Source organism: Perca flavescens, chromosome 14, assembly GCF_004354835.1.
Source record: "Perca flavescens isolate YP-PL-M2 chromosome 14, PFLA_1.0, whole genome shotgun sequence".
NCBI classification, from domain to species: domain Eukaryota; kingdom Metazoa; phylum Chordata; class Actinopteri; order Perciformes; family Percidae; genus Perca; species Perca flavescens.
The window spans coordinates 3,552,759-3,577,087 of NC_041344.1; the positions used below are offsets into that span (position 1 = coordinate 3,552,759).

General features: G+C 41.8%; 1 protein-coding gene across 1 annotated transcript; it reads right to left on the minus strand.

The window, feature by feature from the left end:
* Positions 1–16,598: 16,598 nt before the first annotated feature.
* On the minus strand, positions 16,599–18,320 carry LOC114567653 (gastrula zinc finger protein XlCGF57.1-like). Its single transcript, XM_028596762.1, has one exon. It carries the CDS (start codon positions 17,784–17,786, stop codon positions 16,611–16,613), a length of 1,176 nt encoding a protein of 391 aa, XP_028452563.1. The 5' UTR covers positions 17,787–18,320; the 3' UTR covers positions 16,599–16,610.
* Positions 18,321–24,329: the final 6,009 nt, after the last annotated feature.

Here is a 24,329-nt window from a genome sequence, read left to right on the forward strand (position 1 = left end):
ACAGCAGAGAAGTCCACTTTGCAGCTGACTATAGTAACCTCACCATTAAACTGTGCCACTTATTTCCAAGGCGACGAACTCAGCAAGGTAAACTTGGCTACACTCCGTTTCTAATTTTGCCGTAAGACTCAATGGCATACCGCTACCTAACATATAATCCATTCTGCCAAAGATATAGCTTGTGCTGTGATGCTGTGAGATCCTTCATAAACAGTTCAGGCACGTTTTATACTCTTAAAATATACCAGGCTCTTTTGAACATTTATGCTTTTGATTTTTGCAGATTGTTTCTCCTTTCCCCTAAAGACATGTTAAATAAACATGTCTGTGTTGTTCCTACCTGAAGCTTCATCATCTTCACTCTTCACAGGGACAGGAGTGAATGGGAACTTCAACCCTTGAAGCTGCTCTCCCTCCTGACTGCTCCACAGTTCCTCCTGTTCCTCTTTAATGTGTGGGGGGGGCTCTGGCTCCTGCTGGTCCACACTGGAGCTACACTCCTGCTGCTCAGGGGGAACCTCTTCTTTAACCACCAACAGCTGCTCAACATCTGCAGAAAACAGGAATCAGAATCAGAATGGGTTTTTATTGCCAAGTACGTTTTTTAACACATACAAGGAATTTGTTTTGGTGTTGTTGGTGCACATCACACATTCTCTAAATGTAATAAACAATATAAGTATAGGTATAAACAATATAAGTATATGTACACAGTATGTATTAAATTAAAAATAAAGAAATACATTTTTTATAGAAATAAAATAAATAAAGAGCAAAGAGCATTACAGCAGAGAGAGAACAGTGGCATGAAGAGCCAGGTGGAGAGTCAGGGTGGTTTCCGGGCCTTGTTAATAAGGCTAGTGGCGGAGGGGAAAAAGCTGTTAATGTGGCGTGAGGTTTTGGTCCTGATGGACCTCAGCCTCCTGCCAAAGGGGAAGTGCACCATCATTGTCTTTGGCAGGTTGAATTTCTTCAGCTGCCGCAGGAAGTACATCCTCTGTTGTGCTTTCTTGACAAGGGAGCTGATGTTCAGCTCCCACTTGAGGTCTTGGGAGATGGTAGTTCCCAGGATACGGAAAGACTCCACAGTGTCAATTGTGGAGTCCCAGAGGGTGATGGGGGCAGGTGGGGCTGGGTTCTTCCTGAAGTCCACAACCATCTCCACTGTCTTTAGAGCGTTGAGATCTAGATTGTTTTGGTTGCACCACTTCACCAGGTGGTCAGCCTCCGACCTGTAGGCGGACTCGTCTCCATCAGAGATGAGTCCGATGAGGGAGGTGTCGTCCGCGAACTTCAGAAGCTTGACGGACTTGTGACTGGAGGTGCAGTTGTTGGTGTACAGGGAGAAGAGCAGAGGCGAAAGAACACAGCCCTGAGGGGATCCGGTGCTGATGGTCTGTGAGTTGGAGACGTGTTTCCCCAGCTTCACATGCTGCTTCCTGTCAGACAGGAAGTCAGTGATCCACCTGCAGGTGGAGTCAGGCACACCAAGCTTGGAGAGCTTCTCCTGGAGCAGAGCCGGGATGATGGTGTTGAAGGCAGAGCTGAAGTCCAAAAACAGGATCCTGGTGTAGTTTCCTGTGGAGTTCAGGTACCGGAGGATGTAGTGGAGGGCCAGGTTTACTGCATAGTCTACAGACCTGTTGGCTCTGTAGGCAAACTGCAGGGGCCGGTGATGGCTTTTGAGGTGTGAAAGCACAAGGCGCTCAAAGGACTTCATAACCACAGAGGTCAGGGCGACGGGTCTGAAGTCATTAAGTCCTGTGGTCCTTGGCTTCTTGGGGACAGGGAGGATGGTTGAGGTCTTGAAACAGGCTGGCACGTGACATGTCTCCAGTGAGGTGTTAAAATGTCTGTGAACACTGGAGACAGCTGATCAGCGCAGTGCTTCAAGCTTGATGGGGAGACAGCATCCGGTCCAGCAGCTTTCCTGGGATTCTGTCTCCTAAAGAGTCTGTTGACATCCCTCTCGTGGATGGAGAGAGTCGTCACTGAGGTGGGTAGGGGGTTGGAGGTGGAGACCTTTTTAAGGAGGGCATTGGTGGGGGGGCCCAGGACCCTGCTGAGGTGAGGGAGGTGGAGGTGATGCACAGTGGCTGTAGCTGTAGGGGGGGTGTCGTGGGGGATGGTGTCAGGACTGACCTTTTGTCTTTCAAATCGACAGTAGAACTCGTTCAGGTCGTTGGCTAGGTGTCTGTCATCGAAGGAAGGGGGGGTTTAGGCTTATAGTTGGTGATCTGCCTAAGTCCTTTCCAGACAGTCGCAGAGTCATTAGCTGAGAACTGGTTTTGGAGTTTCTCAGAGTACCGTCGTTTAGCCTCCTTCACCGCCTTGCTAAACTTGTACTTTGACTCTTTAAATCTGTCTTTGTCCCCACTCCTGAACGAGTCTTCCTTAGCCAGCCTTAACCTTCCGAGTTTGGCTGTGAACCAGGGTTTGTCATTGTTGTAACTCATCCTGGTGCTTGATGGGACACAGCAGTCCTCACAGAAGCTGATGTATGACGTCACAGCCTCTGTGTACTCATCCAGACTGTTGGTAGCAGTCCTGAACACATCCCAGTCAGTAGAGTCCAAACACGACTGGAGATCCTCCACAGCCTCACTGGTCCACTTCCTTGATGTCCTCACAACAGGTTTGCAGAGCTTTAGTTTCTTCCTGTAGGTGGGGATCAGGTGGACCATGACGTGGTCAGAGTGTCCAAGTGCAGAACGGGGGACGGCGTGATAAGCATCCCTGACTGTTGTGTAACAGTGATCCAGAATGTTCTCCTCTCTGGTCGGGCATTTAATATGTTGTCTATATTTAGGGAGTTCGTGAGTGAGGTTCCCTTTATTAAAGTCACCAAGGACAATAACTAGGGACTCCGGGTTGGTCTGCTCCACGCACAGAATCTGGTCGGCAAGCATGCGCTGCGCGTCCTGCACGTTGGCCTGCGGTGAGATGTAGACACCGATCAGAATGAATGACGCGAACTCACGGGGTGAATAAAAAAGGCTTACAGTTTATAATGAAATATTCCTGGTTAGGAGAACAATGCTGCTGGATCACTGTCACGTCGTTGCACCAACCGCTATTGATGTAGAAACCGATTCCTCCACCTTTAGTTTTGCCGGAGAGGACCGAGTCTCTGTCCGCTCTGCAGAGCTGGAAGCCTGCCAGCTGCAGCGCAGAGTCCGGTATTAATCCACAGAGCCACGTCTCCGTGAAGCACAAAACAGCAGATGAAGAAAAGTCTCTGTTTCTAACCAACAGCAGTTGTAGTTCCTCCAGTTTGTTGGGCAGCGAGCGCACGTTAGAGAGGAATATTCCCGGTAACTGTGTGCGTAATCCTCGCTGGCGGAGACGCACAAGCACACCGGCCCGTTTCCCTCTCCTCCGGCGTTTCGCTGCATGAGCAAAGGTGAGCGCACCTTTGACCAGAATGTCCAAAATTTCCAGTGAAGGGAGAAGAAAAGTGGGAAATAAGTCCGATGGTGTTGTTCCCCTGAAGTTCACGAGCTCTTCACTGGTGAATGAGATACGGGTACCATCGCAAGAAACAAAATTAAAACGCAAAACAAAACAGAGCGCACCAACACACCGTGTCACCATTCTGCGGCGCCATCTTGGTGGTAAGCATACAGAGACGTCCGAAAACAATTAAATTAAGTGAAACCTTTTTTCTCAGTCCTGAAAACCTCCTTAAAGAAAAGTAGAACCACTTAACGAACCCAGAGAACATCTTTAACAACTGTAAAGCTGCCTACACACGATCTGCGGTAGAACGGACGCAGAGAAGGGCAGCGTTCCGCCTAGTTGGAAAACAATGGAGGGCCAGCGCAGAGAAGTTTTATCGCAAATCATGTGTAGGGGGCTTCAGCACCACATAAAAGTTCGCTAACCGTTTCTACAACTAGTCCTGTCCCTCTGTGTTGATTAGACGACTAAGGCCGGCTTCTTCCTTTGGATTCCGGTCCTTATCGATTCCGATTATTTGAGTGGTGGAGTTGAAATGGGTCACATGCTTATTTTCACAAATAAGAGGAAAATGGCTGCATTTCACTTAGGAGAGACCCTGGTATTAAACCATTAATGATGGCTGCATTCCACTTAGGAGAGACCCTGGTATTAAACCATTAATGATGGCTGCATTCCACTTAGGAGAGGTCCTGGTATTGTGCATGCTGACTCACTGAAATAGCTTACTGGGACACTTGACGGAATTGTGCCATTGTTAAGGTTATCAATTTCAGCTGTGCTTTTCCTACTATGAAAAGTCAAAATGTCTGCTGTGAAAAAGGGTCCATGAGCACAAGAACTCGGGCCCCAATTTTGCTATTTTTCAGTTTTGGGGAGGATCCCAAAACCTTTTGTTTCTTGTTCTTTTAAATATTTTTTGTAGTTTTATGACTCTGCAATTCATTATTAAAAAATAATTGTTTTAATCTCTAACGTTACATGAAGAGACTTCTTTTGTTTGTGCTTATGGTTTGACATATTTTGCCATTAACAAATATTGCGTCACCCCCTAGATTGCAATTTTGATACAATTTTGATTAATTGTGCAGCCCTGCTTCTTACACATACAGTATTCACACCGCAATTTCTTCAAAAATTATATTCTATAGTTTCGAAAGTCAAATAAATAAGGATTTAAAGTTCAGCAGACGATCTGTTGACCTGTTGGCGATGAGGCCTGAAGTCAGTATTGGATTCAGTCAGTCACTTCATCATAGTCTGTGTCCAGTGTTTCCACTATGTTGATAGCATAGTGGCGGTGCGCCACGGTAAAATTTCCAGCGCCACGGTATCAGAAATAGGGCAGACGCACAACAGGGTTTCCGCTATGTACACCACCGTTCCTTCGGCTGTTTATGAAAAGTGATAAAATCGTAGAGCCGTCTGCTCTACTTAACTCAAGTGAACTGTCATTCTCTCTCTCTCTCTCTCTCCCTCTCCCTAGGGTGAGCTCTCTCTCTTTCCCCCTAGGGGTGACCTCTCTCCCCCTAGGGTGAGCAGAGTAACTGGAACAGTGACAGGACGTCATCACTCGCAAAGAGTCGTGGCAACCAAGAGTACTACTTCACTCAATAGCTAAGTGATAAACGGGGACGAAAGCCGCGACATGAAATCCACACTCATGCAGGTCCTGTGAAATTTGACAGTTTATTGGAAAATAGTGTTGGGCACGCTGACTTTTATGAATTTACTGTTTCAGACACCCGATTAGACAAGAAGCTAACGTTAGCTAACGCTGCTGTGACGGCCCCTCTGACTCCCGTTGCAGGAGAACGCTGTATTCCTCCGACACGCGGTATTAACGTTACGGTTTTAAAACAGTTTTCCAGGTGAGTGGGGGTGCATACCGCTCAAAACCAACATGAGAAACGTAGCTAGTAATGTTCACTCAGCGTTTTTAGTTTTGTTGTTAAACTGTGTGTGTAAAATGAGCACCGCGGTGACGTTAAATCACCCTACGTTACCGTCTATTTGCTGGATGGTTTCAAGGTAATGGTCGGAAGCTAACGTTAGCAGATAAGCCCGTTCACTGACATCCAATCCACCCCCGCCAAAAAAAAATTTCTTGAGAAAATGCTGGTGTCGACAACGTTCCACTTCAGAGTAGGGCTGCACAATATGAGGAAAATATGCAATAATGTTGTGAATATAGTAGGGCTGCCACCTCTTAGTCGGTAGTTTTGGTCTTCGTCGACTAAGACTAGTCATTTTTTATGCTTAATTACTCATTTCCAAGAAACTTATGAGCATATTTATGGTAAACACAAGATTTAAAGTGGTGCTTTTGCAGGATTAATTGTGGAGAAACTCAGTTTTACAGATGGTTAATTAACTACATTTATATTGTGCTTTTCTAGTCTCAACCACCTCTCAAAGCGCACAGCTCTGTCAATTAAATCAACTAATCGATTAGTCGACAAAATCCTATAAGTGTTAGTCGACTAAGAATTCCTTTAGTCGAGGACAGCCCTAGAATATAGCGATATTAACTTGTGAAAAACAGATATTAAAGTGAACTCAGTTCTGCATTTCTGCCGCTTTCAGTTTGCTGCTAAAATACAACAAATTGCTTGTTGGTCAAAAGAGAAATGAAAGGAAATCATTCCAATCTACTCTTATTGAACAAATTGAACATTTAATTGAATATATAAAAGGCACCACTAAAAAAATGACTCTTTTTAAATTGTTATTTCCTGCTGATGTTTTCTTTCAACTTACACAAAAAATCTCCTGAGTTTCTATTGCAATAAGTCGCAGCCTTTCGCGATATGTATATTACGCCAGTTAAAACGATATATTGTACAGCCCTACTTCAGAGATTGTGTTAACTGCTCCTCGGATCTCTGCAGGGTAAATCCAGACAGCTAGCTAGACTATCTGTCCAATCTGAGGTTTCTGTTGCACGACTAAAACTACTGTAGAAGCCAAATATATTGTTTCAAGTGTTCAGACTTTGGGTGGCGTTTCTTGTACATTGGCTGTTGCTGTGGTATTACCTGGGGCAAGGTTATAAAGCTAAGCTCCAAATTGTTGCCGGCAGGCGTTTGGCCCGGAAAGGACAAATGGTTTTTGACAGCTAATGCTGCGACACCGAACGCTGTGATGCTGGAGTGCATTGGCGCCAAACCCTTTGTTCCAACGTTGTCTAATTGTTTATGGATTTAACGCTGAAAACATTTCATTTCATGCTGCACGGTTAAGCAAAATAAACATAGTTATTCTGCAACGCACCATCGTCAGACAGCATGTTAACATCAGCGTGTCAGCCAGGTCACCCCGGGCTAAACCACCTCAGGAGTTATGGTATCGGACCGAGCTGCTTTAACAACTACTTTTGAACGTACACATGTTCCACCAAAACTAGTTCCTTCCTGAGACTATTTAGTAGAGGCACCGTGGCTCCGTCTGGACCTTAGCCCCGCCCAAGATGATTGTGATTGGTTTAAAGAAATGCCAATAAACCAGAGCACGTTGTGCTACCCATCCAGGAATGCTGTGTCCTCCCACTTCTCTCCTTCTCCTTATGGTCAATTATTATTATTATTATGGTTAATCTTGTATTAACTGGGTTTTTTGTACAACTTTTAAGTTCCATTCGTGCAGAAAATATTCAACACTGACTGAGATTCCCTAATCTGACACATGGTGGGGTGTGTGTGTGTGTGTGTGTGTGTGTGTGTGTGTGTGTGTGTCTGTGTGTGTGTCTCTCTGTGTGGTAGGGTTGACTATTGGTGATTTCACTAAATATTTACACAGTGAGAGTTGATAAATAATCATCAGTAATGTGGATATAATGATTAAGTTGTTAAAGGCAAATAGCCTAATAGAACAGCTAGTAAGTCTGGTAAATTCACAAAATGACTTCCTACTCCTAAAAAGTCCGATATTTCTCTCAGAAATGTAGCGGAGTAGAACTAGAAAGTGGCATGAAAAGAAAAGACTCAAGTAAAGTACAAATACCTCAACATTTGGACTCAAGTACAGTACTGGAGTAAATGTATTTACCTGTAATCTAATTTATGAGATTAAAAGAAGTAATGTTGTAGCTGGTGTCGGCTAAAATACAACAATACTTGCGTGACTTTAATAAGTCTTATGGTGAAGGACTGAAATGTTTATTTTTTCAAAAAGCACGTATGTCTTCTTCACTTTGCTGGAAGCGTTTGATATTTGACATATTTACATATATTTCTGGATCTGAATAAGCAGCAAAGTGTAAATGGAAGCATATCTTTCAGGCAGCGTCTCTGTCGTTGTGTTAGAACAGACAGGAACAGGAAGTGGTGGTTCAGGCAGAGCAACTTCCCTTATTTATTTATTTAAAGGTCTTCACTACTGTAAAGCAGCCTTTAAAAAAAGGGAACTACAACACTTGTGTCATATATATTGCCCTGCCCTACTCCTACACGTGTCTTAATCTAAAGAAACCCATTCTGACTTACTCAACTACTCTGACTGCTTCACCTTCTTCTTACACATTCTAGCCAGCCATCCAGTGGAGCGCCAGCCATTCAGCACACAGCATTCACACCGCCATTTCCTTCTGTAGTTCTAACAGCTACAACGCAGTGGTGTAGTTCCTGCATGGGTAGAAAAACATGCTCTGGTTTATTGGCATCTCTTTAAACCAATCACAATCGTCTTGTGCGGGGCTAAGCTCCGGATGGAGCCACGGTGCCTCTGCTAAATAGTCTCAGGCAGGAACTTGTTTTGGTGGAACATGTGGACATTCAAAAGTATATCTATGAAGAATACATCCGTGTGTGTGTGTGTGTGTGTGTGTGTGTGTGTGTGTGTGTGTGCGCGTTAGCAATATATCGATATAGTGATATGAGATTAGATATCGTCTTAGATTTTGAATATCGTAATATGGCATAAGTGTTGTCTTTTCCTGGTTTTAAAGGCTGCATTACAATAGAGTGTTATTTTCTGAACTTGCCAGACTGTGGTAACTGTTCAATTATTTGCCTTTACCTACTTAGTCATTATATCCACGTTACTGATGATTAGTTATCAAAAATCTCATTTTATGAAAGCACAAATAGTCAACACTACAATATCGTCTCTGAATCGATATCGAGATATTTGGTCAAAAATATTGTGATATTTGATTTTCTCCATATCGCCCAGCCCTAGTGTGCGTATATGTGTGTGTGTGTGTGTGCCGCGCGCACGTCTGTGTGTGTGTGTGTGTGTGTGTGTGTGTGTGTGTGTGTGTGTGTGTGTGTGTGTGTGTGTGTGTGTGTGTGTGTGTGCGTGCGCCCACCCACTAAGAAAGCTCCAGGATTTCCATATACCCACTTCAAAATGCCCAATGACACGCTACAACATATTTATGTGACAGAACTTTCACGTCAGATATTTGAATCACAAATACAGGGTGGAGTAACGTGACAGCAATCCAAACTAACGCTGCAGAACATGCAGAGACCTTTCTCATCTTTCATCGACCCCGCTCCTCGCCGCGCCCAAATGCTCCTCCCACACTAATACCAGTATCCTCCCTTCACCGCACATTTAAGACTAATATAAGGAGCCTATTTTATTTAGTCCTCGTTGCTTTGGGGTCAGTGTTTGTGATCCAGGCTCAGGTCAGTGATGTGAAAGCCCCTATTACTGCTTTATATTCCATTTATGTTTTGAATTGTCTTTTTCTTTAGGACAAAGGTATTCCCACCATACATTGGTGCATAACAGTGTGTCAGAAAGCAGAAAATTAAGTCTTTGACGCTCAAAATAACCCTGGGGGAGGAAACTGCTGCTGTTGATATGCTATTGAAATATATATATATATATATATATATATATATATATATATATATATATATATATATATATATATATATATCAATAGCATATCAACACACACATGGCACTGGTGTAGTCTAGTCTATTGTAGTAAGTATACTGTACCATATATATACCTACTACAATACATTAGACTACACCAGTGCCATTGTGATACACAACGGGGGTTAAACTGTGATCTGACGTGCTAAGCTAGCGTTAGCTTCGTGATGACAGAAACCCTGAAACCCTAAGAACATATAGCCCATAACGTGCTAAGCTAACGTTAGCTTCGTGCTCCGGACTGCAGCTGTGAAGCTTCAAAAGTCAAATAAATGAATACAAGCGTTTAAAGTTCAGCAGACGATCTGAAACCAGCTGTTAGCTTAGCAACATCAGCAGCAGCAGAAAGTAAACACACACACACACACACACTATTAAAAAAACAACAACGTCTGTTCATGTTTAAAATAGCATCTCGGGTCTTTTCTCTCAGACTGACGAACAGCTAACTCTGAGCTCTGAACTAGCCGTGGTTAGCTTAGCAAGATTAGCATCATCAGAAAGTAAACCAACCTGTTGTTGTTGTTGTCGGCTTCATTCCCGGTTCTAACCCCCCCACAGAGCAGCAGCAGCAGTATCCGGGTTCTTACTGAACTAAACTCTGACGGTTTGTCTTTCTGCCGTTATTCAGTTTCAGCTAACGGTTCACTGGCTAACACAACTCACGGTCAAACCGGAGGAGATATACACTACCACTTCCGGGGACACCCTTCAAAATAAGAGTCTCTGCTAACACAACTCACGGTCAAGCCGGCAGAGATATACACTACCACTTCCGGGAACAGCCTTCAAAATAAGTTCTGATCCTTTCCTTCAGTAAAAGTACTAATATCAATATTAATTATCATTATTATTTATCTCTACTTATCATACCCCAGTTTTTTTTTTTTATTGTATGTCTGTTTGTGTATACACACACACACAAACACACACACACACACACACACACACACACACACACACACACACACACACACACAAAAATAAGAGTTCTTTCTCTTGCTGTGTTATGGCATCAAGCAACGTTATGGTAAAATAAGACTTTCTCAGGAGGTCCCGGTACATTTCTGCATGTATTGAGAGAAAATTCTTTTTTTTTAAAAACTCAGAAAAAAAGAGACAAAAACGTTGAAAGAAGCGCAAAAAAACTGACAAAAAAAACTAAAAGAATCCACAAAAAGTAAATAAAAAAAAAAAAACTACAGAAAGGCAACATAAACTTCTAAAAAGTTGTCGCAAAACAACCTGGAAAAAAACTACAAAAACATGGAAAAAATTGTAGAAACAATAGAAAAAAAAAAAAGAGCGAAAAACTTCGGAAAAGGCAACAAAAACTCAGAGAGATGCAACAAAAACTTGTTAAAAAAACTTGGAAAAAAGCCACCACAACATTGAAAACACGACAAAAACATCCAAAAAAGTCCAATATTTCTCTCTGAAATGTAGCGAAGAAGAAAGTGGCATGAAAAGAAGGAACAGGAAGTGGTGGTTCAGGTAGAGCAACTTCCCTTATTCAAGGTCTTCACTACTGTAATGCAGCGTTTTAAAAACAGGGAAATACAACACTTGTCATATCAAGATACAACAATATCCAAAATGTAAGTCGATATCTAGCCTCGTAAGTGGAAGTGGAAGCATATCTGTGAGGCAGCGTCTCTGCGTTGTTTTAGAACAGACAGGAACAGGAAGTGGTGGTTGAGGCAGAGCAACTTCCCTTATTTAAGGTCACAAAAACACGAAACAGCATCTCACTCAGTTGGATCATAAGTGTAGATTTATGCAATATGTTAGTGGTGCGATACATGGGCTGTTGGATTGTTCAATATGTCGTGTACTGCATTAGTTATGTGGAAATGTGTCATTTGTGCAATACATAGGCAATTGGGGCCGTGCAATACGTATGCACCTCCCAATCTGTCATCTGTGAAGTCTCCTCATTTCAATACCAGATATCAATTATCAACAGTGTTGAATTTACAAAAAAATAACACAAGGCATGTTCACAGGAGAACAGACCGAACAAACAGATTCTTCCCCAGATTAACAAATGAGCGAGTAGTGACTCTAGAGTCATATAATTATAATACATAATACAAACAAAATGTCTCCCCTGTTCCTTCTACCCACGTGGGAAATCTGGAGCAGAAGAAGTTAACCCTCGGCCGAGCAACGTGCGTCGCCGCGACTTGTAGTTCAATGTTTGAGAGGTGAGGTCATGCTACGGCGTAGGGTCGGTGTCTCCACGTACCTACGTATAAAGTATAAATCACGCTTCAGAGAGAACGATTATTTTTACATCGTTGTTTTTATTTTCAATGGAAAACATTTAAAAGATCATAGTGTGATTTTTTTTTTTTTGCAGAGATTTGTACCAAACAACTTCTCTGCAGCACCGAAAAAGTTGACAAAAGACATGTTTTCAGCACTTTCTCATAGAAATATAATTTCATAAGAAACAGAACAATAGAAGAATATACTGGACAATAAAAATGGTTCGTGCTGCAGGTCTGATGGTCCCGAAACAATCGTCAAATCAATAATTATTACACGTATCCCACATCCAACAGTTCCCTCCATTCAGACTGATCTCATGAAGTGGCGTATGTATGACACGCCAATACGTTATCAAGACGCATAATCGCTTTTTAGCATGTTTTATAAATGCTGTTTGGCCTCCATTGACGTACATTACATGTGAATTATCGCCATAGCGTAGAATAGTATGAAAGGACGAAGTAAAACACAGGACTTTAACCCAGGAGAGCCGGGATTGGGTCCTGCGTGTGGTGTTTATCAACCTTTTAATAAAGCCTTCCACAATGTTTCTTTCCTAAACCAACCTTTTTATTGTTTTCCTAAGCGTGTGACGCTGGTCATCGTTGTTTTTGTCATTTTTTTTTGTTACTAAAGCCTTTTCCACTGTCGTATCCCTAAACCCAACCTTTTGCGTGTGATGTTCTCGCGATAGCACGGCACGTGGCGTCACCACATCGGCTGTATACGGCGTAGACATACACATGGATAGCTCAAAATGGGTACAGATAACACATTACATTACATTACATGTCATTTAGCTGACGCTTTTATCCAAAGCGACTTACAATTCTCACATATCAGAGGTCACACACCTCTGGAGCAACTAGGGGTTAAGTGTCTTGCTCAGGGACACATTGGTTGATGTATCGCAGTGGGAATCAAACCCGGGTCTACCGCACCAAAGGCACGTGACATATCCACTGCGCCATCGCCACCCTTAACACGCCATTTGGCGGAGGAGAGCAGGTAAATGTCTTTAAATAGACTGTATGGCGCGCTGCCACAAATTAGTCTGTGTGGGAAACACTGCACAAACTCGCGCCTTGCATCTATTGATTGTGTCGGTGCCTCAGTTAGCTTTGTTCTTGAGATGAAGTTTTGATTTCAAATGGTCGTTACAGGTGTCTGCTATGAGTATCGAAAAATGATTTATCTTTCGGTGTCAAATTTCGGTTCCAAAAGCGTCTGAGCGCGTAAGCGCAAGCTTATCTGTCCTCTCTGCATACTGACACAGCAGAGCTCTGACACACACACACACACACACACACACACACACACACACACACACACACACACACACACACACACACACACACACACACACACACACACACACACACACACACACACTGAGGTGTGGACAGAGTAAACTGTCTGCAGTTTTGTTTAAGTCTCAGAGAGTCACGGTTGGTTTCAAGTGTGGTTACAGTTTTTCATAACTTCACACAGACAGCGTTTGCTGCGATATGTTATTAATGGTGAGGTGATATTAATGGTGAGGTGATATTAATGGTGAGGTGATATTAATGGTGAGGTGATATTAATGGTGAGGTGATATTAATGGTGAGGTGATATTAATGGCGAGGTGATATTAATGGCGAGGTGATATTAATGGCGAGGTGATATTAATGGTGAGGTGATATTAATGGTGAGGTGATATTAATGGCGAGGTGATATTAATGGCGAGGTGATATTAATGGTGAGGAGATATTAATGGAGAGGTGATATTAATGGTGAGGTGATATTAATGGCGAGGTGATATTAATGGTGAGGTGATATTAATGGCGAGGTGATATTAATGGCGAGGTGATATTAATGGCGAGGTGATATTAATGGCGAGGTGATATTAATGGTGAGGAGATATTAATGGAGAGGTGATATTAATGGTGAGGTGATATTAATGGCGAGGTGATATTAATGGTGAGGTGATATTAATGGCGAGGTGATATTAATGGCGAGGTGATATTAATGGAGAGGTGATATTAATGGCGAGGTGATATTAATGGTGAGGTGATATTAATGGCGAGGTGATATTAATGGTGATATTAATGGTGAGGTGATATTAATGGCGAGGTGATATTAATGGCGAGGTGATATTAATGGAGAGGTGATATTAATGGAGAGGTGATATTAATGGCGAGGTGATATTAATGGCGAGGTGATATTAATGGCGAGGTGATATTAATGGCGAGGTGATATTAATGGCGAGGTGATATTAATGGAGAGGTGATATTAATGGCGAGGTGATATTAATGGAGAGGTGATATTAATGGCGAGGTGATATTAATGGCGAGGTGATATTAATGGCGAGGTGATATTAATGGCTTGATATTAATGATATTAATGGAGAGGTGATATTAATGGCGAGGTGACATTAATGGAGAGGTGATATTAATGGCTAGTGATATTAATGGCGAGGTGATATTAATGGCGAGGTGATATTAATGGTGAGGTGATATTAATGGAGAGGTGATATTAATGGTAATATTAATGGTGAGGTGATATTAATGGCTTATGTGATATTAAATTTGCTTATATGATATTAATGATATTAATGGAGAGGATATTAATTTCAGGTGATATTAATGGTGATATTAATGGTGATATGATATTAATGGTGAGGTGATATTAATGGCAGGGGTGATATTAATGGAGAGGTGATATTAATGGCTTATGCGATATTAATGGCTATGCGATATTAATGCGCAGGTGATATTAATACGATAATACGTGATATTAATGGCTGCAGGATATTAACGGCGAGGATATTAATGGCGAAAGTGATATTAATGGCATAAGATATTAATGGCGAGGATATTAATGGCAGGTGATATTAATGGAGAGGTGATATTAATGGCTATATGATATTAATGGCTTAGGTGATATTAATTTGGCCAGGTGATATTAATGGCCAAGTGATATTAATGGCTTATATTAATTAATGACAGGTGATATTAATGGCGGTGATATTAATGGCGAGGTGATATTAATGATGAAAGTGATATTAATGGCTGAGGTGATATTAATGGTGAGGTGATATTAATGGCTTGGTGATATTAATGGTGAGGTGATATTAATGGTGAGGTGATATTAATGGCGAGGTGATATTAATGGCGAGGTGATATTAATGGAGAGGTGATATTAATGGTGAGGTGATATTAATGGCGTGGTGATATTAATGGCGAGGTGAGGTGATATTAATGGCGAGGTGATATTAATAGCGTGGTGATATTAATGGTGAGGTGATATTAATGGTGAGGTGATATTAATGGTGAGGTGATATTAATGGTGAGGTGATATTAATGGTGAGGTGATATTAATGGCGAGGTGAGGTGATATTAATGGCGAGGTGATATTAATGGCGTGGGATATTAATGGTGAGGTGATATTAATGGCGAGGTGATATTAATGGAGAGGTGATATTAATGGAGAGGTGAGGTGATATTAATGGAGAGGTGATATTAATGGCGTGGTGATATTAATGGCGAGGTGATATTAATGGCGAGGTGATATTAATGGCGAGGTGATATTAATGGAGAGGTGAGGTGATATTAATGGCGAGGTGATATTAATGGCGAGGTGAGGTGATATTAATGGAGAGGTGATATTAATGGCGTGGTGATATTAATGGCGAGGTGATATTAATGGCGAGGTGATATTAATGGCGAGGTGATATTAATGGAGAGGTGAGGTGATATTAATGGCGAGGTGATATTAATGGAGAGGTGATATTAATGGCGAGGTGATATTAATGGAGAGGTGAGGTGATATTAATGGCGAGGTGAGGTGATATTAATGGCGAGGTGAGGTGATATTAATGGAGAGGTGATGTTAATGGCGAGCCAAAAGCAGTCGTGGTGTTGTTGACGTTACACTTCCTCTTAGACAAAACAGCCACAGCGGTGGTTTCTCTGCCCTGATGACTGACTGACAGGCTGAGCTTGCAAAGCAAGGCACTTTTATTAATGTTACTCTGAGTGAGCAGTTTTACCAGAATTTTTACATTTTGATAACTGTTTTGATTCACAATTAAGGTGGAAATTAAAAGCTTTGTGTTTCATGTATTTTTGTTGATGCTGAAATGGATTTTAAAACATATGGTATCGAAAAATATATCGTTAGGAACCCGGCATCAAAACTGAGGTATCGAAATTGGCACCGGATGGAAAGATTCTGAACGATGCCCGGCCCTACTGCAGGTCCAGTCAACAGCATTGTTGTTGTCCAGACTCATAGTAGTCGTTGGGGTATTGTTCAGTCGGGTATTTACCAAACTGAAAAATGAGAAGGAACTAAAACAAAAAAGTTTATTTAATGTCAACAAAATATATGCAAATTCCGTGCGATTCTGCATGTATAAGAGAATTCGGTTTTCATGTGTAGATTCCGTCGGCGTTTTGCGCACCACCAACGTGGCATCATGACTTTGCGTAAACATACACGCCACTTTCCTAAAGCCAAATGGCGTGTTATATGTACGCATTTTGAGCTATCCACGGGTATGTCTACGCTGTATACAGCGGATGTAAACATACACACCACGCGTTATCGCGAGAACGTGACGTACTTATCGCGAGAACAACGTCACACGCTTGTAAAAAAAAAAAAAAAGAGAGAGGGGAAAAAAAGGTTGGGTTTAGGAAAAGAACATTGGGAAAGGCTTTAGTAAAACAAAAAAACAACAAAACCACACACGCTTAGGAAAGAAACATTGGGGGAAGACTTAAGAAAATAAAAATAAAGGCCACATGCAGGTCGCGATCCCAGCTCTCCTGGGTGAAGGTCCTGTGTTTTACCCATCCTCCCTACGCGGACTTACATCCTTTCATACTACTCGCTAGGGCGAAAATTCACACGTAATGTTAGTCAATGGTGGCCGAAATGCTTTGATAAACACGCTAAAAAGCAATTATGCGTCTTCATAACGTACATACGCCACTTTATCAGATCAGTTTGGCATCACGGAAATCATAGGGAGATTTTTCCGTCTCGTGCTTCGTCGCGTGTTTTTTCAGATTTCCCTTTTGCCTGAATCTTTTGCCACAAACCGAACAGCTGAACGGGAACTCCCCGCTGTGGATTTTCATGTGATTTTTTAACATGACCTTAAGACGGAAAGCTCGTAGGCAGACGGAGCAGCTGAACGGTTTCTCCCCCGAGTGGACACTCGCGTGTTGCTTCAGCTCCCCGCTGAATCTGAAACCTTTACCGCAGACGGAGCAGCTGAACGGCTTCTCTCCCGTGTGAGTCCCCATGTGGTTTCTGAGTCGGAACTTGTGTCCGAACTTTTTCCCGCACACAGAGCAGTCAAACGTGTCCTCTCCGGTGTGGAGCCTGGTGTGTTCCAGGTAGTGGTAGCGCTGGACGAAGCTTTTGCTGCAGACGGAGCAGCTGAATGGCCTCTCGCCGGTGTGCAGTCTTATGTGGACCTTCAGACAGAACTTACGGGCAAAAGTTTTTCCACAAAAAGAGCAGCTATGTGCTTTCTCAGCCGGGACTTTGATATTTCCCTGAGACATCAAACCGAACTGCCATTCTCCGCTCTCTTTTGAACCATCGCTGACTTCCCTCTCCAGTTCAGAAGAGTTTCCGGTCTTGTCTTCGGGTTGTAAAAGTGGATCTGGCTCCTCCTGGTTCAGACTCTTCAGTGTCTGTTTTGTGTGGATCGTCATGTGTCTCCCGACATCTCTTTTGAATTTAAAACGTCTCTCACAAACCGTACAGCTGTATTTTTCCTCTCCGGTGTGATGTAGCATGTGACGAACTAAGTTCCCCTTCTGAGAATACCTTTTACCACAAACTGTGCAGCTGAATGGTTTGTCTGTTGAGTGAATTATCATATGTACCTTAAGATTTGTCTTCTTGTTAAATCGTTTCCCACACTCCGAGCAGCTGAACTGTTTCCAGTTTCCAGTTTTACGTCTCTTACCGTTCACAGGGACTCTGTTACATTCCAGAGTTGACTGAGGTTCACTGGGATCGGTCCGATGATCGCTGACGTCAGAATTAATTTCAGAAGAGTCTCCAGTGTCTGGTTTTAAACGTATTTCTGGTGCTTTACGGATGTCACTGAGAGCGTCGCTAACAGAGGACCTTGTCTCTCTCATGTGCGTTCTCATGTGCTTCACAAAAAAACTTCTGTATTTGAAACATTTCTCACAAATTGAACAGCTGAAAGTTTTCTCTCCTGTAAGTCTCTCATCACGCACAGGGACTCTGTTACTTTTCAGAGTTGACTGAGGATCACTGGGGTCAGTCTGATCGTCATCTCCACACTTTGTTTTAAATCCAGAAGAGTCTCCAGTCTGGTCTTCAGTCTCTGGTTGTAAAAGTGGATGTGAGTTCCTGGCTGGTTCTTGTCCTCCACAGTCCTCTCCATCAGCTTCTGCTTCTGTGTCCTCAGCTGCCTCTTTGTTGTCCTCAGTTTGACTCTGATGGCCGACACACTGATGGTTCCTGAGCTCTTTGTACCAGGTAAAACTTTGGTCACAAACGCTGCAGCTGAACTGAATCTTCTTTATAACCGTGCGATACTTAAGTGTCTTGCAGCCAAGTCCTTTCCAACACTCAGAGGCCCCTAACAGTTTTTCCCCAGCGGTATCAGTTGTACGACTTACTGGGACTTCAGTATTTTTCAGAGAGTTTAAAGCTGACTGAGGTTCTCTGGTCTCCTTCCAATCAGCACTGTCATCAGTCTCAGGTTCAGAAGAGTCTCCAGTCTGGTCTTCAGTCTCTGGTTGTAAAAGTGGATGTGAGTTCCTGGCTGGTTCTGGTCCTCCACAGTCCTCTCCATCAGCTTCTGTTTCCATGTGTTGAGTTTGTCTCTGATGAAGCTGTGAGGACTGAGCTTCCTCTTCATCATCTTCACTCTTCACAGGGACAGGAGTGAATGGGAACTTGGTGATATCAGCCTCCTCCAGCCCTTGAAGCTGCTCTCCCTCCTCACTGCTCCACAGTTCCTCCTGTTCCTCTTTAATGTGTGGGGGGGGCTCTGGCTCCTGCTGGTCCACACTGGAGCTACACTCCTGCTGCTCAGGGGGAACCTCTTCTTTAACCACCAACAGCTGCTCAACATCTGCAGGAAACAGAATCAAATACAGACAACTGTTTAGACAGTACTCAGGGATAGACTATTTTTAAGCACTAGGCGGAAGGGCCACAAAGATCATAAATTTGGTGGCCAAAGTACATTTTTAGTGGCCCCAATGTAAAACTCTAATTCAAGTCAATGCTTGATATTCCGAATTTTCATGCAAGCCGCGGGCAGTACGGACAGCAAGGCAGGAAGTGAAACCGAGAGAGCATACAGTCAGTTTACTAGGTCCCCCCCGCCCCCAAACTGGAACGCAACACAGATGGGCCCAGTGGAAAATGGCTGCAAGTGTCACATAGTGTAGATTAAATTCCGAAAGTCTAATATAATTTGAATATTAAAAAAAATCAATAGTATTTGAATGTTGAAATTATTATTCAAATTTGATTTTTGAATGCTGAAATTACTATTCAAATTTGATTTTTTATTTATTTATTTTGATAACTAGGTTGGCTAACCTCCCTCTACACATGTCTGAACAATAAGTTACGGGAGTGAGAAACACAAGGCATTGTGAGCTAACATTTCGTACCGAGTAACGTTAGTACGGGGGGGGAGTAAAATGATGCGGCTGGAAATCAAAAGAAGGATGGGAAATAGTTTTAACATTACTTTAAAATCAACATCCACCGAGCCAAAGTGCTTATGTTATCATCATTACTTAGCTTGTTCTTGTTTCCTAACTGCGTCGCGAGTTATAGTAACGTTAGCTTAGCTGGGAGCTTCATGGAGACAGCTAAAGTTAATGTTAGCTGCCCTACAGCTGTTAGAGTTAGCTTAGCTGAGAGCTTCATGGAGACAGCTAAAGTTAATGTTAGCTACCCTACAGCTGTCAGAGTTAGCATTGACTTCACATATTACCTTCTAAAAGCTGTAGTCTCAGTAACGTGACAATCTGCAAGAAACAGGTTGCTTATAAATCACTAAAATAGTAGTGACCGCACTGTTCGGCTTAGTTGTTAATGCTGTTAACATTGTTTGTTACTTAGTTTATGACAAATGGTTTCGGCTGTGCTTTCTACCATGATGTCATTGTGCTAACTGAGCAATGTTAGCCTTAATTACAGAGCCGCTTCAATACACTTGTTAGATAATGTTTCTCTGTTGATTTGTGTTTGTCGCGGTGTGCTCGTGGTGGAATATAATGCGCCAGAAATGCAATGCGCCATGACGTAGATCCCCTTAAAGGCCAGGCTGATGTTGGAAGTCCCTCTAGTGGACAGAACGTGTAACAACAACCACATTCTTATAGTGGCATTGACAATGCATAAGCCTGAGTAGAGTAGTACATATTAATAACAGGCTGCATTTGAGCATTAAATATTCAATTAAATAAATAAATAAATAAAATTCCAATGGTATTATAGAGGAAGACTGACAGCTGTAGCGTAGATACGTGCCTGAATGTGCGCCTGGCAATTCATACCGGACACGTTTTCTATGCACTGGTCACAAAGATCTCTCTCTCTCTCTCTCTCTCTCTCTCTCTCTCTCTCTCTCTGTGTATAAACTGACAGACTGGATAACATGGGTGACATACACGATGCTATTACTAGTCATGTAAGCTGTGAAACTACAGACCCCATAATGCTTTGGGGACATAAACAGGAAGTAATAAAACTGCCATGGATTCAGTTAGCTGTAGGCTACACATTGAGTGAGGATGTTCACTGTAACAGCTGTTTGCTGAATGTGCGAAAAGATGCGAAATAAACAACAGAAACATTTAACAGTTTCAACGCCGTTTAATTACTGTAAAGCTGAGAATAAAGCCGCTCTGCTGTTATCCTGGCGGCTGCGCAGATGTCCGTATAAACCGAGAGAGACCGGAGAGGAAGAAGTAAAGGGACCAAACCAGACTCCATGTAAATAATCAGTACTTTTAGAGTGTATAGAACCAGCATATTTCCACATGTAAATCTGTGAATTAAGGGTTAATTTCAACCCAACCAAAGTGGTGATTATTGGAACAGTGGAAAGACAAACCAAGACGACTTTTAATAGTTGTATTGTGTTTCTGTCCACTTTGAATGCAGTGTGTTTTACGATGATAAAAGTAGTGATTATTTACATGGAGTCTGGTGGGTTTGGCGAAGGCCAGTTAAAGAGCGAAGATTACAATAGAGCTTATGAACAAATGCTTATTTCCATACGTCCTATCGTCATATCGTTGCTGAGAGAAGAGATCCCAGGAAGGAGAGAAAGATCAACTGAAGGTTTAATGACCAAACCTGCTCTGTGTAGCCGAAGCTGAGGGTTGTAAACAGCGTCCAGTAGCTCCCGTTGTCGCTCGTTCTCCTCTTTTGAACGACAAAGTTCCTCCTCGTACTCTGCTATCGTTCTTTCAAACAGCCCAAATATCTCTTCAGCAGCCGCAGTTAGTCGCTGCTCCACCAACGCTCTCAGCATCTGGACTTTACACATTTTACCTCTCTCTCAACACAACAAACTCCGGCAATAACATCAAAACGTCCCTACATTCAGACAGGTTTATCCGGACACACAGAGGCTCTGACAGTCGCAGGCAATATTACTAAGAGCCCTTCCTGTCCAGCTGTGTTTTGGGACCTTCAGAATAAATGTCCGAACGCTTTACAGAAGAATCTGTCGGGCACATTGAAAACGGATTATGTTAAATGAATAAAAAACTAAATAATAACTATTATTAATATTGAGAATCAGCATATTGCTTCTGTTGAAACATGTCACTCAATGTCTCTCAGTTGGAGTGAGTTATAGACTTATAAACAATTCTCCGAATTCAACTGAATTTATTTCAAATTATTGAATTTGGGTGTTTTATTCAATTTTATAGCATTTGAAGAAAAAAAAGTGAAAAATATTTGAAAAATGACAAACATGTCAAAGAAAGTGGTTAAAAAAATGTCAAAGTGACAAAAAAGTGAAAAAAAAAATGTAAAAAGTATATAACTATTATTAATACTGTTTTTTACTAATTTTCAAAAGAAATAACTTGGATGGTTCCCTTCAACGCTCTGCACAAGTTTTATTCAATTTCATAGCATTTTAATTTGTTTTTTAAATGATCGTTGAAAAAAGTGGCAAAAATGTCGGGAATAGCTTAAAAAAACACACAAAATGTCAAAAGGTGCAGAAAAAAACGTTGGGAAAAACTGACAAACATTGGTGGAAAAGCAACTAAAGTGTTGAAAAAGACGTCTAAAAGGTTGAAAAAAAGTTTAAACCCCAAAAAATAAATAAAAGTTGCACAACAAGGGTTAATAGATTAAAACACGCTTTAAAAGTCTCAGTTGGACTGAATAATATACATAGATTTAATCGATATATCTCTTTTTGTGTTGCTTTGCTCTCTAGTGTTTGAAACTAGCATCGACAGTCTGAGTCCACTTCCTGTGAGGAATATTTTCAGAATAAAAGATGATGACGTTACTTTAGTTTTATTAAGTCGTAGACAAGGGAAAAGAAATCTTTAATAGATCAGGTTTCATTTAGAAATTTAGAAAAAAAGTTCCAACAATAATTATTATTGATAATATTTTATTATCTTGTTAGTAACAAAGTCACATGCTGATTAAAATAACATGAAACGGAAAGGACAAAATAGTGTGTGTCTGTGCGTTTTTTTTTTTTTTACTTTACAGAACAAATGGATCTCTCATAAACACTATTGAAAATGAAATCCTAGAATGTCAGTAGTGTGTGTGAGAGTGTTTTACCCATACACATTCGTGACTGTACTGACCTGGACACATTCAAAACACACTAAAGGCCACACTGGAAAAGGAGAATCGCATCAAGGGCCAGACATGGAGGGTTTATTTTCATGCTTTTATTTCGAAAAAGTCAAATATCTTTGACTGTATTATTTCCTGTCTGATATAGTCTTCTCACTCACAGTTTGGTCCACATAAAGCCCTAAAAAAGGCAGCAAATAGCTCCTTAGAAATCTGAGAATTGAGCAAATCAAACAAAACAAAGATTACATTTTAAAAGTTGACTCACAGCAACCTGTTTCCCAGCTTTAATTTAGAAAACTCTCTGCTTCTGGGGGAATTTCTGGGAGTCTCAAAGTCGGCAAATCTACCAAATCCTGCTCTAAGGGTCGTGCAGTTGCCGTTTTGAAAAACAGTTTCCTGTCTTTTTGTTTTGGTGCACAACTAGGCGAGCCGACATTTACCGTGAACCTAAATTGATATGCAGGCCGGATGAAAACCTGCAAGGGGCCGGGTTCGGCCCACGGGCCTTGAGTTTGACACATGTGCTGTAAAGTGTCTTTGAGTACCATGTGAAGCGCTCAACAGATTCTCACTCCCATCTGGTAAAATATGGACGCTTGGTCAGGTGACCTTTGTCATTGTTATTGATGTTAAAGTCTCCTTTAGCGCCACATAACGCGCTTTATGTAAACGTGCTTGGTCGGGACTATTGAAATATATATTATGGTAAGGAAAAGGCCAGTGACATGCGGGAACGGGACAGTTGAGTTTAGGAATAGGCCTTGAGGGGGCTTTGACCCATCCTCCACCCCCCCCGACCAACCTCCTTACGTGGTATTTCCTCTTGCATACTAGTCTCTAAACCTCGTGTAGCTGCTGCGCCTTTTTTCGTCGCTTCAGCGACTGACAGCCACTGTCCAAATGTCTATTGTTACTACTTCCGGGGGGACACACTTCAAAATACGAGTTATTCTTTATGTTCTTATGGCAGATTGCAAACAACTTCATATCAAAACAAATATATTTCAGATACTAATACCACACGGTAAAAATACTCAGAATATTTTGAGAGACAAAGTCAGATTGTTTCAGAAAGTTTTTTAGGAAAAAAAAAAAAATCTGAATTTCAGAAAAATGTCCTCTAAAACGTGTCACGCTCTGTTACAGTAAAAGTCCTGCGTTGAAAAAGAAGTGACTTTAATACATTTTATTGTGAAGGCCTAACATGTAACGTTTTAATAAAAACAGATTAACAGATGAAGCCACTCAGTTTTATTTAACAACATTTTATTTAAATAAATGTTTTCTTCACTTACATGGAAACTTCTGGTATTTTACATCGATATAATAAATGTGATCCGAATATGCAGCAGAACATTGAAATTGTCTCTTTTAGGCTCCATCTCCAGCTCTAAGTTTTGGTTTTTAAGTGTTTGAGTTTTGAGCCAAAAGTGATCTCTGTGCAGAATGACAATGAGAGGGGGAACCACCAGATCAGGGGGAATGAGAGGGGGAAACGCCAGAGCAGGGGGAATGAGAGGGGGAACCACCAGAGCAGGGGGAATGAGAGGGGGAAACGCCAGAGCAGGGGGAATGAGAGGGGAAACACCAGAGCAGGGGAATGAGGGGAAACACCAGAGCAGGGGGAATGAGAGGGAGAAACGTAGCAGAAGAGATTACTTTATAAACCTAAACGTAGTAATATCACATTCATGAATGTAAAACTAGCAGTTATAAAACAGACTTTATACTTTTCCTTTTGTGAGTTTGAGCATTACAAAAATGTAATTCCTAAATACCAAAGATGCTTTGAACACATGGACCTTTTTTATTTATGTAACCCTCTCCGTGTTGTCGTCCTGTTAACCTGC